This window comes from Maylandia zebra, linkage group LG13 (genome assembly GCF_041146795.1).
Source record: "Maylandia zebra isolate NMK-2024a linkage group LG13, Mzebra_GT3a, whole genome shotgun sequence".
In the NCBI taxonomy this organism is placed as follows: Eukaryota; Metazoa; Chordata; class Actinopteri; order Cichliformes; family Cichlidae; genus Maylandia; species Maylandia zebra.
The window spans coordinates 20,348,884-20,365,210 of record NC_135179.1 but is presented as its reverse complement, the minus strand read 5'-3'; the positions used below and the strand labels follow the sequence as shown (position 1 = coordinate 20,365,210).

General features: G+C 37.0%; 2 protein-coding genes across 3 annotated transcripts in view; one reads left to right on the top strand and one right to left on the bottom strand.

Moving 5' to 3' along the window:
* prim2 (DNA primase subunit 2) overlaps window positions 1-8,681 on the bottom strand; it is a 30,153-nt gene extending 21,472 nt beyond the window's left edge. Inside the window, exons 1-7 of one of the 2 annotated variants that reach the window (XM_004555968.2) lie at window positions 8,442-8,681; window positions 6,185-6,334; window positions 5,941-6,053; window positions 2,991-3,085; window positions 2,769-2,889; window positions 1,914-2,009; window positions 796-933 (exon numbers count right to left, since the gene is read on the bottom strand). In XM_004555968.2, coding sequence (XP_004556025.1) covers window positions 796-933; window positions 1,914-2,009; window positions 2,769-2,889; window positions 2,991-3,085; window positions 5,941-6,053; window positions 6,185-6,329 — 708 coding nt within the window. In that variant the 5' untranslated portion in view covers window positions 6,330-6,334; window positions 8,442-8,681. Of the gene's footprint in view, window positions 1-795; window positions 934-1,913; window positions 2,010-2,768; window positions 2,890-2,990; window positions 3,086-5,940; window positions 6,054-6,184; window positions 6,335-7,166; window positions 7,311-8,441 lie in introns of those variants that run through there. The other variant, XM_004555969.3, reaches the window with a different exon arrangement.
* A 14-nt stretch (window positions 8,682-8,695) lies between these two features.
* On the top strand, window positions 8,696-15,817 carry rab23 (RAB23, member RAS oncogene family). Its single transcript, XM_004555970.5, has 7 exons — window positions 8,696-9,093; window positions 11,253-11,486; window positions 12,394-12,479; window positions 12,737-12,893; window positions 13,022-13,104; window positions 13,204-13,296; window positions 13,401-15,817. The coding sequence occupies exons 2-7, from the start codon at window positions 11,332-11,334 to the stop codon at window positions 13,532-13,534; spliced, it is 708 nt and encodes a 235-aa protein (XP_004556027.1). The 5' UTR covers window positions 8,696-9,093; window positions 11,253-11,331; the 3' UTR covers window positions 13,535-15,817.
* The last annotated feature ends 510 nt before the right edge of the window (window positions 15,818-16,327 follow it).

Genomic DNA, 16,327 nt, shown 5'->3' with positions numbered 1-16,327 from the left:
TACAGAGAGAAAGCGAGAGAGAGAGAGAGAGAGCTGTGCATGACGTGTGATTTTATCGTGGTGGAAGCAAAACAGCAAAAGTCAGAGGGAATTCATGACGATGTTTTTGTGAAGCTTAGTTTGGATCTTCTTTTGCTGCTGGTTTGGTCAATATTGTTTGGAGAGAGATAAAACTAACAGCTTTAGAATCGCCGCAAAAAGGGTGTAAACACAAAGCGCAGACACGCCGAAACATCAGAATCAGCGAGCTGTCGGCTTTCAGCCCCGACCGTGTCCGTGCCGTCGGGTGAGAAATGCGACATCTCACTGATTCTGATCCGTTGGAGGCTCCGAGCTTTGTGTTTACATCTTTGTGCAGAATCCGTGTACCTGCTCTCATTTACTGTTTTAGCTGTTTGGTGGTTCTTGAAATTTTGTGAGGTTTAACCTCTGGCGTTTCGGTCAAAATAAATTAATATTTAAAAAAATCGATTCAGGATTTTAATGAATCGATATCACGTTATCCAAGCCAGAATCGATTTTAATCGATAAATCGATGATCAAAACCCACCCCTAGTCACAAAGGTGATGATTAAAGATAGTATTGTACTGGAGGCAATAAAATGGGCCTACATGTGTACTGTAGTCTGAACAATACTGGAGTTCAAAGCATATTCAGATTTGGAGGTTTTAAAAAGCTCAGATTTAAGTTTGAACTCTTATGTTTAGGCTTAAAAAGCAACAAAATGCTGAGAATTCTCAATTGTGCTCCTCCATTATTGTGTTAACAACACAAAAAAATAAAATTTCACTTACTGCAAGAGCTTTAGACAGCCTTGTGCGGAAATCATTGAGAACAATGGTGACAATATCCTGATGGGGAATGTATGCATAGCCTTGTTTGAGGTACACTTTCCTCAGTCGCACAAGATCCAGGGCATCTTGAAAAGGCACCTTTAAAACATAATGACAGTTGGAGGAAGAAAAAAAAAAACCAATTAAATCATTAATGTGTTCACAGTATAAAGGCCAGCCGTGTGTCCTTAGTAATTTGGCTGCTTAAATTGTGATCCAAGGATACAATTTAAGCTCAGCAAACCAAATGGGATGATTTACATTCTCCCAGTGAAAATGATTGTCAGTAGCAAGGAAATTTAAATTAAACTCTAGCTTTTAAATTCTGTTAATAGAAAAACTGCATTTAATCCATTTGCATGTTAAATCATTATGAGTAGAGACCTGACTGACAGAACATAATCACAGCCTTTAAAAGATTTGCCTACTATGCACATCGGAATATACAACATAATGTCAATGCATTTCTTTAGTAAGAGTAAGATAAACACATGTGGCGTTGTAATTCTACATTTGGAAAAGCTGGATTTTTTCCATAATGTTGGTTTAAACTGCCCCGGGGAGAAATATTTGCTCATTTATTTCATATCGGTGATGATCTGTCTCTATCTGATGAGATACTGGCTCCAGGGGATGAGGGGTTTATTAAAAAAAAAAAAAAAAAGTAGCGCTAAGCAGACAAATCAGAGTTTTACTCCAGTGTATAAAAGTACTCTCACACATGTAAGCATTACACAATAGATATGATGCAAATGAGAAAGCTTGAGGGGTAATTTGTCCAAGTCTAATACTGGACAAAAAGAAGACGTTACTAGAATTCAAAACACAGGATCCAAGATGTTCTGCAAAGTCTGACCAACCTACCTTACACCATATATTATCCTGCACTGTGCTATTACCTTTAATGATCGCTACTTCAAAAACTCTCCTGAATGACTCTTAACTATGCAGAAAGAGAACTCGAGCCATCATGACACATCAACCTAACAGGGCCACTGTCTAGATGTCTTGGAAGTTACATTCCCTCTGTGGTGTGTTCGTGAATATAAACTATAACCTACACTATATATATGTCTCACCTTGTAGAACTCGTGTTCCATCACCTTGATTCCACTGACGCCAAAGCTGGAGTTTATAAGTTGATCCTTCAGCGCAGTCTTCTCCTCGCTGCTAATCTGAAAAGTTGTGAGATTTCATTGAGGAGTTGCATAAGCTGAACTGTTAATATGATGTTAATAAGCTTGTGGAAAACAAACATTGTTTAAAAAAACAAAACAAAAACCTAAAGTTGGCTTTGCATTCTTGCTTACACCCCGCCACCACCATGTTATCCAAACCTACTGTAGTTCTTTCCTTTTGTGAGCCTAAAAGCAAAACAGAGACTAAGTACACTATATAATATATAGTGTAAACTATATATATTATATTTATGTTTTGGGATTTATTATTTAAAAAAATAATACACACATATTTGAAATATAATTTTTTTCACAATTAAATCTTTTACTGAATAGGGCCAACTTTTTAAAGATGGAAGATGTTATGATGATTGAACAGCTCCACCTAGTGAAAATACAACTGAACACCACTATGCTGTGTATAGAAACAACTGGCATGGATTTAGGCCCGTGTCCTCAACATACTCTGAGCCTGACATAGAAACAAAATCCAAGATATAGTTTCTAAAACACATTATGGTAAAGAGGCACTTAAATGTAAGTTAATCAAATATAAGTAAGTAAATTTTCAAGGTGATATAAAAAAAAAAAAGACTAATTGTGTGTTTCTGAATAAGTCACTATTACAAGAAGACAGAAATTCCCAGTTGTAAAAGTTCCCAGTTGGAATTTTTTTGTGGTAAGCCTCCTCAACTTAAATTTCCAGAAAAAAAATATTTTTGAAATATGTCAAGTGTTTTCTTTAGGAAAGCTTACTGTGTCATAATGGAGATTATTCTTGTGAAGAAATGCCAGTTGTTGTTTTGGGACCAACTCAGTAAAATGGAAGCGGAAAAGATCAACTTCCTGTTGTATAAACCAGCGCCTCAGATCTTCCCTTTGAGAGACAAATGGAAATAAACATTTATCTTTTGCAGCTGAACAACTTATATTCTGACCACATTTTCCAGTATTCCTAAATGGAGACTAAAGACTTACGTTTGGCAGTAGGCCAGTCTGAGAATGAAGTGGGAGATATGGTCTTTTCTTCGTTTTTCATATTCAATTGGTCCACTTTGAGATTTCTTGTCATCCTTAAGAGTTAGAAAACAATTAGTTAATTTGAAAGACAAATAGATGTCAACCATTTAATCATCATTCACCACTTCTTGTCATGTTGTACAGTTTTTGTTTTTTACATATATGAAAAAATTATCATGTACTAAAAGTCATGTTTATGGTAGCTGTACACTAACTTCCATTATCTCAGGCTCTTGTAATTCAGCATAGGGTCTTAAAATGTTAGTAAATGAGTCACGTTTTCAGCAACACCCAGCAGTGTCTCTTCTTTACTAATACAAATACATTTTATTGCTAAATCATGCTATTTCATCACTATTGCAAAGAGAATTTGATGGATCCTGCGCAAGCTTAACTCCTCAAAGTCAATACTGTGTCAATACACATCGAGCTAAACACTGGTCTCACTCTAAAAGCTAGGGCTGAACGATATATCACATTTGCGATAATATCGCGACATGATCAAGTGCAATTTTCTAACCGCAAAGGCTGCGATTATACTCTGGACATGTCCAAATTCATGGGCTGCATCCTCCTGAGGCCGCATTTGTAGACCGATTACGTCACAGCGACGCGCCGAAGGCTGTCCAAATTCGTAGACTCCTCCGAATGTAGCCGACAAATGCGTCCTCCTTTTCCCCGAATTTGAAGGATGGGTCGGGTGTGTCCTTCGTGGCCTACCATATTCCAGAATTCACAGCACGGCCCAGCCAAACTCCAGTTTCCAACAATGGCGGCCGCTACTAAGTTTTAAAATTACTCATACTAATCTTTCTGGGTCACAAAATAAACTTTTAACATATTTTCAGGCGAGAAAGTAGTTGTGTAAACATCAAATATCTGCTCGGTTTATCAAGATATCGCATATTTGCAAAAGTGCTTCGACGTTTTAGGAGGAGTCTGCTACCCACCAGCTCGATAGCTAGCCGGGAGCTCGAGGGTTACTGATGCGGCCGAGAACGGCACAACTCCCTGCACATCATTTTCAGATCACCGCGGACTTTCGCTGCTCGGGTTAAACGTAATATATAAGTCACTTAGAGAACCTAAAAATGTTATTGTTGGGCTTTTTTCAGTGTTTTGTTTGTTCGTGATTAAATCGGTTTGGCTGAGATTAAAGTTATTAGATTAGATAAAATAAAACTTTATTAATCCCCCGGGTGGGTTCCTCCTTGGTTTTCACACAGCTGACTAAACGTCAAACAGAAAACTTATTAAACAGAAGTATGAGACAGTCGAGAATTTACACCAGTGTCTGGTTATATTTTAGATAGCAAGAAGCAGACGGCCGAGTTTATTAAGCTCCACCGAGACAGCGGTGACGCTAATCAGAAGGCTAGACTGTCCAATTTCATGGCCGTTTACTTCCGGCCTACCCGACCGTCTGAGGACCAGTGCGGCCTCTTCAGCTTTGCCTCTGCCACTTGAAGATGTCGTGAAGACAGAGTTGAATAGTTACCTGTTGACCCCTGTCATTGACGGAGAAGATGATCCCTTAGCCTGGTGGAAGGTGCACAACATTCACTTTCCACGACTGTGCAAGATGGCCCGCAAATATCTGTGTGTGCCAGCCACAAGTGCCCCCTCAGAGCGTCTGTTCAGCACTGGAGGGAATATAGTGACCTGCACTCGCTCATCCTTAAAGCCAGCAAAAGTAGATATGCTGGTCTTCCTAGCAAAAAACCTGTGAGCTAGGATGATTATGGCTAGCTGAGCCATACTCATTGTTTATACAATTGCTATTATGTTTGCACTTTATGTCAAATCAAATCAAATCACTTTTATTGTCACATCACATGTGCAGGTACATTGGTACAGCACATGTGAGTGAAATTCTTGTGTGCGAGCTTCACAAGCAACAGAGTTGTGCAAAATACAATAATGTAAACAAGCAAAATACAAGAATGGCTACATCTGAAACTAATAAATATATGTACAATATATAATAGTATATGCATTTCTGGATGTGTATACTAAATATTTTTCTACACGTGTGTGTGTGTGTGTGTGTGTGTGTGTGTGTGTACACATATTTTACAAATTAAATAGAGTAAACAATAAATAAAATATATAAAAATGTGTAATGTTACTGACTGCAGAGATCAGTAAGATGTGTGCATTTTTTATTTATTAGTTTTATTTATTTAATATTATTTTTTAATTTAATGACTGTCTAGTAGTTCACAGATGTCGAAAAACTGAGTGTGGTAAAGCCACTGATTTTTTTTATGTATATTTCTGCAATCTGCACATTGCACTGACTTTCATTTTAATGTTTACACCAGGGTTCCTTGTCAGCACTTTATGCTCAGATGTTTGTAAGCTAAAAATAAACTATTGTGTATGTTCAAATATACTGTTGTGATTGAAGAAGTTAAATAAAAATGTCAGTCATCAATTCATGCATCACCTCATGTCATCATAACAGAGGTCTGTCTTCCAGGAAAGAACAGTTTAAAATTAATGTAATATAGTATTGGCCATACTATATGATGTATTGCTTGTCTTTGTTTAATAATACAGAAGACAAAGACCTTAAAAAATAATCGCATATCGCATCGCAATCGCAATATTGGGGCAAAAAATCGCAATTAGATTATTTTCCATAATCGTTCAGCCCTACTAAAAGCTATGCCAGTTTATTAGATATGTCTCACTCACAAGGGGGGGACAAGCACCATGAAGTGCAGTGTGATATTACAGGACCCTAAACAAATCCAACCCCTGTGTTTTCATTAAAACACATAGCGGGTAAAAGTTTAAAAAGAAATCTCTTTGTGATAAAGCTTTAGTTGAAGTTGTTGACAACACAATGCAATAACTGACTCATTAATACTGTTTAAAGGTGCACAATGGGAAACATACTCACAGCATCTGGTCTGTAAGGAAAGTTCAGAGCTTTAAGCTGACTCTCAAGTTTGCGTCTATACGGATCTGTAAGCTTGACATGGCTCACACCCAAGTTCTCCACAGTCTTCAACACTACAGTGGCATTAAAACAAACATTACAAACCACATGTCCTAAATAAAATGTATTACACAAGAGCAGAGAAAACAATGCTTACAGTAATTTTCATCATTTGATTTCACAAGTAGTATGAGACAAATCTTACACTTCAGTCGTTCCGCAGCAAATGTTTCAAATTCAGAGAGAGAGATGTTTTCAAGAGGAGGCTGTCCATAAAACTGCAGGTGCTGCCCATAGAGCTCCGACTGAGGGATAGTGCTAATCTTCTTTTTTCTGCCTCCAAACTGCATAGTGCCTGATGGTAAAAGAAATCAAGCATGTTTTAATGTACCACTTGCTAACAAGCTGGGTCCCAAACCTGCCATATCTGATGTAGTGAGCCATTGACCAAAGCGACATTCAATACAAATTCATGGAAATTAAATAAGCTGTTCTTATTTCAAACGCATAACGCTTGATTTTGCCATTTTCTCCTTACTAGGAGTTGAATAAATAAAACACACTATTGTGGAGAAGACCCGAGCCACCATTAAAACGCTTATAACTAACAAACATTAAGAAATTCATTGAGCTTCTTTGATTTCAAACGGTAAAGGATGCTGCCATACAAAATCAGAACAAACGAATTTCTGCACAGCATCTGCTATTAACCTTTAATCAGTCAGTGCATAAGTGGCACCCGGTATCACTTAAAGCAAAACTTGGCAAACGGAGCTTCTCCTTGACTAATCGTCTCTTCAATCCATAGCTGAGAGACTGTGATGAAGAGTCGAAATGTTCCTGACATCTAAAAATCAGCCTCTGCACACAAACTGAACTGACAGTGTGAAGCTGTGTATGTTTTGTTATGTTACACTGGCTCAGCAGTCAGTAACTGTCGTTCTCATAAACTCAATTTCTACATTTAAGGCTAAATGTAGCCGCTAACAGAGACTATTTAGCTTAAGTTAGCAATAGAGCCCATAGCAAGACGTTAAGGGTAGTGAAAAACAATCCAACTTTGACGTTTGCTAGGTATCAGATTTGAGTTTAAACTGCATTGAAAAGACCGAGCTCAAAAACAGCCCGAGAAACTTATTTCACGGTTGAGGAGCAACAAGAAGCATATAATACTGTCGTTACATTACCGATTAGATGAAGCTTTTAGACTCCAAATAACGCAGTCCCGCCAAACAAAAGGGGCTGTTCAACAAACGCGGGTAAAAAATATGACGTTGCATCCGACACCGGAAGAGAACGAAAGTTGTGAAGTGGTGTGTACTCGTTTTACTTTTTAGGACAGCCCGCCCCGTCTCTCAAAGTAACGATGACCTCCATGAAAAAAACAGGCAAACAGTTTCTTTTAAAATACTATTACCCAAACTTGGCTTGAGCCAAGACAAGCCACTGCTATTTCACACTATGTTTCTATTTCTGTTTTTTGGCGTTTGAACCAAATCCGACACAAACTCACGAGCGCACGTGTATTACATAACAAATGCCCCACTAAAACGCGGGTTCACCTTATCTTCAAATCAAGAAAATCATTGTTTTTCAAACGATTCATAACAGCTTTGAAATTAAACTTTAAAATTTAAAGATATTAAAAAAATCATACAGAAACCCCTTTCCCAAATGCCCATTTGATAAGGTTGGTTGAACTGATTTTCTTCTGAAATATCACTACTCCACAGACAGTTTACCTATCAGATCAGCAAATTCCCACAAATAAGGATTACTGGCATTGTCCTTAGCATATAAACTTCTCTTCACACAGACACTGCATATGGATATACGGGTGTGTATGTAGGAATGAATGAAACACCGCATGTTTGACACAAGAATGTTAGATTTAAAATAAACAGAATATATTCTGTAAAGCACTTTCAGGAAAGGTTTAAATTCCATGTCATTTATTCCTATGATTTTTGTGGTCGAAATAGATCAGACATTTCCCATTTATTTTTCCACTGTATGTAATCCAAAGTATTCTGTTTTGACGTACAAAAGTTTTGTATTTAGAGAAATTGGTAAATGGTCATGTTATATTATAGAGACATTTTAGTTTATTTTGTGGCTAACTCAATAAACAAAACAAAACAAAAATTCTAACCCAAATTCTGCTCATTTTTGGTAAGTTTCATATGCATACAGTAAAATGAACCTATACAAAAACAAACGTCGGTACGTTTTTAAACTAACATCAACCATTGCTACAATTTTCTCAGCAGACGGTTAGGTGTTTTCTGCCTTTTTAAAAAAAATGAAGCTGCAGTTATTTAAAGTTATTTAACAAACTATTTGATAGTTTCACATTAATGACACATATTCAGAAAGGGAGAAACTGTAGTGGAAAGTACATTTACTCCCTTTTAACACATTTCCGTGTTTCTGCTTTATAACATGCATTTTACTTCACATACCTGAAAGTAAAATTCACTTTTTAATCCGGTTGTGAGTAATTTTCACACGCTTTTTTCTTGGTTGTTGTGATCCGTCCACATAAAACACGCGTAGAAGACATATATAATGGTTGTGAATAAAAAAAATATCAACAATAATTCAGCGTTTAAACAGACGTGACTTTTAGGGCTAACATATGAGAACTACAAGTGTTCCCAAGACTCCCGAGGACAGAGGCGCGTCCACGCCGACTCTCTTGCTTTGTGCATTCTTTGGCTCTGCTGCTTAGCAACAAACACTAGCGAGCTAGCCAACAGCCTGCCTGGCTAGCTCTCACGCGCAACGTAGCTCACTGAAATAGGCAGCAATGCATATCCATTCTATAAATGTCATGAGAGTGACCTCAGGTGTTGACAGTCAATAAACGGTATCTTTCGTTTAGGAGAGAACGTTTTTGCATTACACAGGGAAGAAGTCGTTAGCGAACGGAGCAGAAGGTTGTCTTTCTTCTGTGAAAAGTGGCTAATCTTAGCTAGGCACCCTTAGCAGCGGAGTCTCTTGCGTCTCTTGCCACGGAGAAGAGCGGCGGGAGGCTGTAGATATGTGGATGTGGGTTAGCTGACTGCATAGCTCGCCTAATGTCATTGGATGAGTTGTAGCGTCGTTTTACAGGTAAGAAACTGCACGCTTCTTTGGCATGCTTTCCCATCATTTCTTCACCGTTTATTTCACCCAGCTTTAACGCACTACCTCGGGAGCTGCTCTGTACTTCAAGGGGAGCCTCCTTTCAGCAATTCAACAGGTCTTATCTTGACCAAGGCAAGGGATTTGAGTGAAGAAGAGGAGTGGGAAGTTGACTTCAAACTTAATTCCCATCAGAGACTATGAACGCATTACATATAGCAAAAGTCTTCGACAGAGTTGAATAGCTTAGTTGCGTGTCATGGCGTTTTGATCTGTGTTATTCAGTCTTTGCTTCAAAAAATTGTGGTGCCCCGCCTTGAGGCCTGGACAAGTAACGGTGAGTCTATGAAGATGACTCACTGTCTAGCAAAGGGAGGTGTATTATCTGCTTCATACTGAGCAGAATTCAGTACTATGTGCATAGCAATGTAAAACATACCCTGCTACCATGTTATGTAAAAAAATGCAGTAGGCCTGTATATTTCAGATTCTGTGTTATCACATTTGTATTGTATGAATATGGTAATGATGACCTGAAAGCCCAGAATTTACTCAGGACAGTTGTTTGTGCAGGTATGGAGAATATTGTGTTTAAATGTGTAGCTGATACCTGTCTTGAAGTGTTAAACTGCACCTTCCAGTCACTTCTTTAGAGCTTGAAAAAAGAAGGCAGCTGGACTTCTTTCAAGAGGCGTTTTCCCTTAAAAAAACAAATGATGGAAAGTCACAAGTATTTACCCTGGGGGTACCCTTTTGGAAGTGATCCTTATTGATAATGTGAGTCACCAAATGAGCTAAGATGTAAAAACAAAAAACAAAACAAAAAAAACCCAACTTGGGTCACTCACATTACCATCAGTGGGGGTTCAGAATGAAACCTCTGTGAGGTCTTGCCCTAACATGACCTATTGAGATCACCTGAGGAGAGTTGTAATTCATTTCAGAAATGTGGGGTATAAGACATGACCACAGTGCAAAAAGATTGCCCCACATTGTTGTTGATACTAAGAGCACAATTATTCAGATCTCATTTTCAAACACTGTTAAAGCGAATCATCATCATTTATCTAAATCTGAATCACGTTGCTCTGAACTTATAGTAGTTATAAATAAACAATACATAACCAGCTTCTTAACCTCCCAGTTTGACAGTTTCTGTGATGATAAAACATATTTAAAGTACAAATCGCGAACCGACTACACTTGAATAGGAGAGGACTAGCTGCTTGAAAGGAAGAGGAGGTCTTTGCTCAACTAAAGAGAAATGCAAAGTCAAGACTTTACAGTTTACAGAGTTTACATTAAAAGACGAGCATACTATTCTATTTTCAGCTGTGTTTTGCCTTCATGTTATACCAACTGATGTGTCATTCAGCTCAATTACAGATACATATTGTGACTCAAATTCAAGCAGGCTGTTGAACACTACAGTCACGCAGTAGGCTGTCAGTGTCCACTGAGAACAGCTTTCCCACAATATGTTGTTTAGCATAGCACTCAGCCACTCCAAGTATATAGCTGTGGGGACACGGTTGCTATGCGGAGTCTGCAGTTTTCTGCACTAATGGAACAATAAACATAGTGAACCACCTCTCCAGTCAAGCTGAAAATTTGTTTTACAACAGTTAGTAAAATGTGCACCCATAACAGTTTAAAAGCTAATTACAGACATTGTGTATGTGACACCATGTATTAGAGTGCAATGAAGTGCTTGTGTTGCTGGCGAATATGATAATTATACTATTAAGCCTATAAAAGTTGAGTTGTGACTGTTGGCTATAAAAATGTATTGTAAAACATTTTTTAGGCTTTGACAACTACATTTGTAACAGTATATTGACATATCAAACTGAAAATAAGTTTGATTAGTATTAAAAAGAAGTAGCAGTCAGTTGCGCCTCTGCTAATTTGCTTGATTGTCAGCCGCACTTTAACAGCATTTATAAGTAACTTATAAACTGAGTAACAAAGTTGGTTTTCATCATATTTGTTCAACTGACAATGTCTCTGAAGTGAGTGATTCATATATAAACCACATTTGAGTTGCACTTGTCCAGTGTTTGTGTGGCTTTTTTTGTGTGTTTTTTTTTTTTTTTTTTTTTTTTTTTTTTTTTTGTAGTATCTAATATTTTATTTTATACTTTCAGCCGGTACATGTGCTCCCATCACAGCTCTGAAACAATACAGGCACAGTGGAACTGAGAAAATCAGCCAGACGTCATCACCATGTTGGAGGAGGACATGGAAGTGGCCATCAAAGTGGTCGTGGTCGGCAACGGAGCTGTCGGCAAGTCCAGTATGATCCAACGTTACTGCAAGGGCATTTTCACTAAAGACTACAAAAAGACAATTGGAGTGGACTTCCTGGAAAGGCAGATACTGTAAGATGTTCATTTGAAAGATGTTCCACATTATTTATCAGTTATAGTCTATAATCAAAGTCACAGAGGGTCTGTTAACTAACTACAACTTCAGCTGTATAAAATTGTTTTACAATATTAAATACATATTGGAATGTGGAATCCTGTTGGTACCCACATTTTAGGTTTAATCAGAAATTACTCTTTTTTTAAAAACTGAATTTTACTAAATTTGACACATTTTACTTAAAAAGGCCACTTTGTTATATTATATTTAGCTTTTATTTAATTAACATTAATTATTATTATTTAATATTTTATTAACCACAGCACAGTGGTGCAGTAGTATTGTGGCCTCTCAGCAAGATGGTCCTGGGTTTGAATCCACAGGCTGGCTCGGGCTTTTCTGTGACTGCGTTGGTTCTCTCTGGGTACTCTGGTTTCCTCTGACAGTCCAAAGACATCCATGTTGGTTAATTAACCAGATTTTTTTTGTTTTATTTTGTTATTTTACTTCAATTCTTCTATTGAATGCCTATCTAGTTTTTACTTATTTTACTTTACTTAGTAACTGTGTACTGTATGTATGTACGCATGTATGTCATTACACTCCTGGAGGAACAAGAGCCCTCTTGAGTTAAATGAAATAATTTTCCACCCTAGAAGAAAACATGATAAAATATTTTTTTTCCATGTTATAAATAATAATTAAAAGAGAAAGTTATTTGACGAGAATTTAAAAAATATATTTAAATATTATTACTTTTGTTTATTGAAGGAAATGTTTTATTCCAAATGTCTTAAAATTGTTGTTTTTGTGATTGTCTATTAACATAGAAAAACAAGTAGAGTGTGCTGAGTAGGATATAATAGGATATTATAGATGGATGAATATGTAACTAGTCAATTTTTTTTCTCATCGTTTTAGTGTAAATGATGAAGATGTCCGATTAATGCTTTGGGACACTGCTGGGCAGGAGGAGTTTGATGCCATCACTAAGGCCTATTACCGCGGTAAGATTGCACCTCTGCAACAAATAACGTTTGCTTATCCCATATTTCTAGGCTATTTCTAGGCTTCCAACCAGTGTAAGTGTAAGCACTAGTATATATATACATATATATTTCCTAGAGGGCTTATTCTTAAATCCAATCTGTGTTTTTGCTCTTGGACAATGAATTATGCAACATGTTCAACATGCTTTTTTTTTTTTACAAGATGTAACAGCTTGAGAACGTGAACTGTTTGTGTATGTGATCTTACTTTGCAGGTGCGCAGGCATGTGTGCTTGTCTTCTCCACCACAGACCGGGACTCATTTCAGGCTATTGACAGCTGGAAGGAGAAGGTGGAAGCAGAAGTTGGAGATATTCCCACAGTTCTTGTGCAAAACAAAATTGACCTCCTGGAAGAGACTGTTATAAAAAAGTAAGGATTCGGTGGTACAGAAAAGCAATTAACTGTTAAAGAAAAGAGTGCTGACTGTTTATTGAAAATAAGCCTGTTAATTTAGAAGAAAATTAAGAAGTGCTGTATTTCCTTCACTTGTACTGCAGTGAGGAGGCAGAAGCATTGGCTAAGAGGCTTAAGCTAAGATTTTATCGCGCTTCAGTGAAAGAGGACCTAAATGTGAATGAGGGTAGGTTACTGAAAATCTGAACAACTGATCAGATGCAAGTAAAATGGCTTGTTTCTTAATGTTACTGTCATAACATTTCTGCTTGTTGTCTTCATTTAGTTTTTAAGTATTTAGCTGAGAAGTATCTACAGCGACTCAAACAGCAAACAGCAGAGGAGACAGAGGTGGTCCACACAACAAGCAATAAAATAGGTAAGAAATCTTTTTTCGTATCACAATTTAAGCTCTGGTGTTTTGTTTTGTTTTTGTTTCTTTTAAATAGCCTTTACTCATTCTTTCTGGTTTTTTTTCCAAAGGTGTTTTTAATACAACAAGTAGTAATGTCTGCAACCAGAGCTCCAGCAACGGCAGAGAAGTCATCACTTTGCGTCCTAACAAGCAAAGAACCAAGAAGACTAAAAATCCCTTTGGAAGCTGCAGCCTCCTCTAGAGAAAATCATTTCATTTTACTGACCGACAGTTATTTCTGACATTAGATTGCTCGTTATTGTAAGCTGTTGAGGTAGCGACAGTTAGTGACCAAAGCTCACATAGACTGGGAAACACTACACTACACTATATTACTTTATTAACCTAATGTTCATCTTCCTCGCCCCATGTTGATAGGTGTATTGCGGTCTCGAATATTCATCAGCGATCTGGGCACAAAACCTAACCTTTGTACATACTTGGATCCTCCTAATGGTTGCCTTAAGAAACAACTGCAGCTACAGTATGTTGTGTTATTAATTTAATGATGCCCAAAACAACTGAAGTTCTAGCTGTTGGTGCAGGTGGATTTTCCCCCTTATGGCCGAGGCTTTTGCTCTTTCTTTTTTTTTCACTCTTTTTTTTTTTGTTTGTTTGTTTTAATGAAACTTGACATACCGACTCTCATCAAAGTATGTAACAGCAAAAGTTGCACTCCATCGAGACTTTTCCTTCTGTACGTGGTTATTCTGTTTAACATTTCAGCTGTGCAATACATTTGCATGTATTATAAAAGATAAGCAGATTATTTTATTCCATATTTTTCTAACTGTTAAACAGATAATGGTTCAAACTATATTCTTCGTCCTGATTGAACGCTGAGTTAAATCTCTGCGTGAAGTATTTTTGTACGAAGCACAATAGCTTTGACTGATCTTATGTGCCAAATTTTCTCTTTCTGAGCTGTGGTTAAACATGTGCTCTCATAGATATAGGTATGTAACCAAATATCAATAACCAATGACACAAAAATAGTCCTTTTTCTGTCTGCTTACACTTGTTAAACAAATTATTTTAGACATAAAACACCATTTACACTAAAAAAATCTGTTATTTCAATCATAGTACCTCAAGTTACAACCAATTGTCAGTTACAATACAATACTATGCTTTTGATTGCAGTTGTTTACATTGTTTTGTTTATTATTTCTATAGCTTTGACATATATATTCAGAGTACATTAAACACAATACAGAATTCTCCTATTAGTTTTTTGACCTGGATTGTGAAGAACTTTCTCCAGACTATAAAAAAGGAGCTGTATTGGGGCCAGAAAGTGAAAAGAAAAATGAAAGCTCACTGCTCAGTAGGTACTGTACCTGTGGTGTGGAGTTTAGGGCGGGATGTAAACGAATGCTCTCAGAAGGTGTTACAAAAAGTTGGCAATCAAGAGGGGATGTTTTGCTATTGAAGCGCTTACGTGTGCCTGATTATGCAAGAAAATTACATTTCTTTCTAACTAAATGAGAGTACTCCCAGAAACAATCTCCCAGTCCTAATCCTTAGTTTTCAATACAACTATCTGTGAAATGTATAATGTATTCACCTTTCCTTCTGTTTTTCAGAACTCATTATTGGGTTACACAGGTTTACCAAGCACAACAAAATATTTAGTAATATAGAAAAGTCTTAGATTAAATCTTCTGTCTTGAATGAACATTTCCTTAGTAGTTTCAGTTGTAGCTATCTAATGGAATTATAATACATAGGTCATCTGGGAATACATGTGCATGCATGCTTTACTCTTAAAAGAAAAAAAGATTTCAGATCTGTGTTCAGAATTTTTTTCTATTGTGAAAATACCAAAAGGTGCTTAAAATGTGTTCTACAGTTACACCGTTGGTACTAAGATTGTGTCACATTTCAGTTTCCCATTAGGGGTTTTTTTTTTTTTTTTTTGTAAACTGCTGTTTTGAAGACAAGCAAAGTGGCATAACTGTAATGCATGCAGGCCTTTTCCCCTCCCATATCAGTGAATGTTTAATCATTACAATGCCTTGTCAATGTTTACATTCTTCAGAGTACACATTTTAATCCACCCTTTTGCTGTTTTGTTTTTTTTAATTGCCTTCACAGTAGATCTGTAAGTAATGTTTTTCTCAAGCTTGTGCTAGTTTGTGTTTACTTTGTCTTTTGACTGACTTGATTCACTGCACTTTATCATTAAGATGGCGTATAATTTTAAAGAATCAGCAGTTAAAACTAACCATACTTAAGTGCTGTCACTCAGGTGTAATCTTTGTGTCTTAATTTTACTTTTTCTCACATGACTTCATTAGCAGATTCACACCTTTAGAAAGACAAACCAACTTGTGTTGGCTTTCAGCCTGAGAAAAACGACACGACTTGCAGTTTTGTTGTGTCACACCCTGGAGTGTGCCACACAACTGTGTGTCTGTTGTTTTGTTTGTGAGGCAGTGTTTAGTGGCAATCTGATATAAATAAAAAATTTCTTGAGCATCCATTGTATGATTTCATGACAGTTTCATTAACCAGAATGTTGTTATTATTTTAACTGGGTACATTTAGTTAGAGTGAATAAGGTTAGGTAATTTTAGAAGTGCAGACAGTTTGGATAAAAGATGGTTGTCTGTACCCGTGGCAGTTTTACAAGTTAATAAACAACTAACATGGGTGTAGAAGTTTAGCCTTGCTCTTAGTACCTTGACACGAGAAACTCATACCTCATGATCCTCATATTCTATGTTATTTCATATCCTTATGCCAAATAATAGATGAGTTTGCTCAAATGCCATCCGCTGGGGAAGAGCAAGTGATAATATGTAGGGCTCCTAGACAAAGGCAGCCTTTACTTACTTAAAACATTGTATGCCCTTTGCACTGCTGACATTGTTTTTCTATTTGATACAAAACAACTAAGTGTTGTAAGTCTCGATTTTAAAATTTGTCCTATAGATTATCCTCTACACCACGTGTGTGGACACGTGGTGTAGAGGATAATGCCTCTAAATAA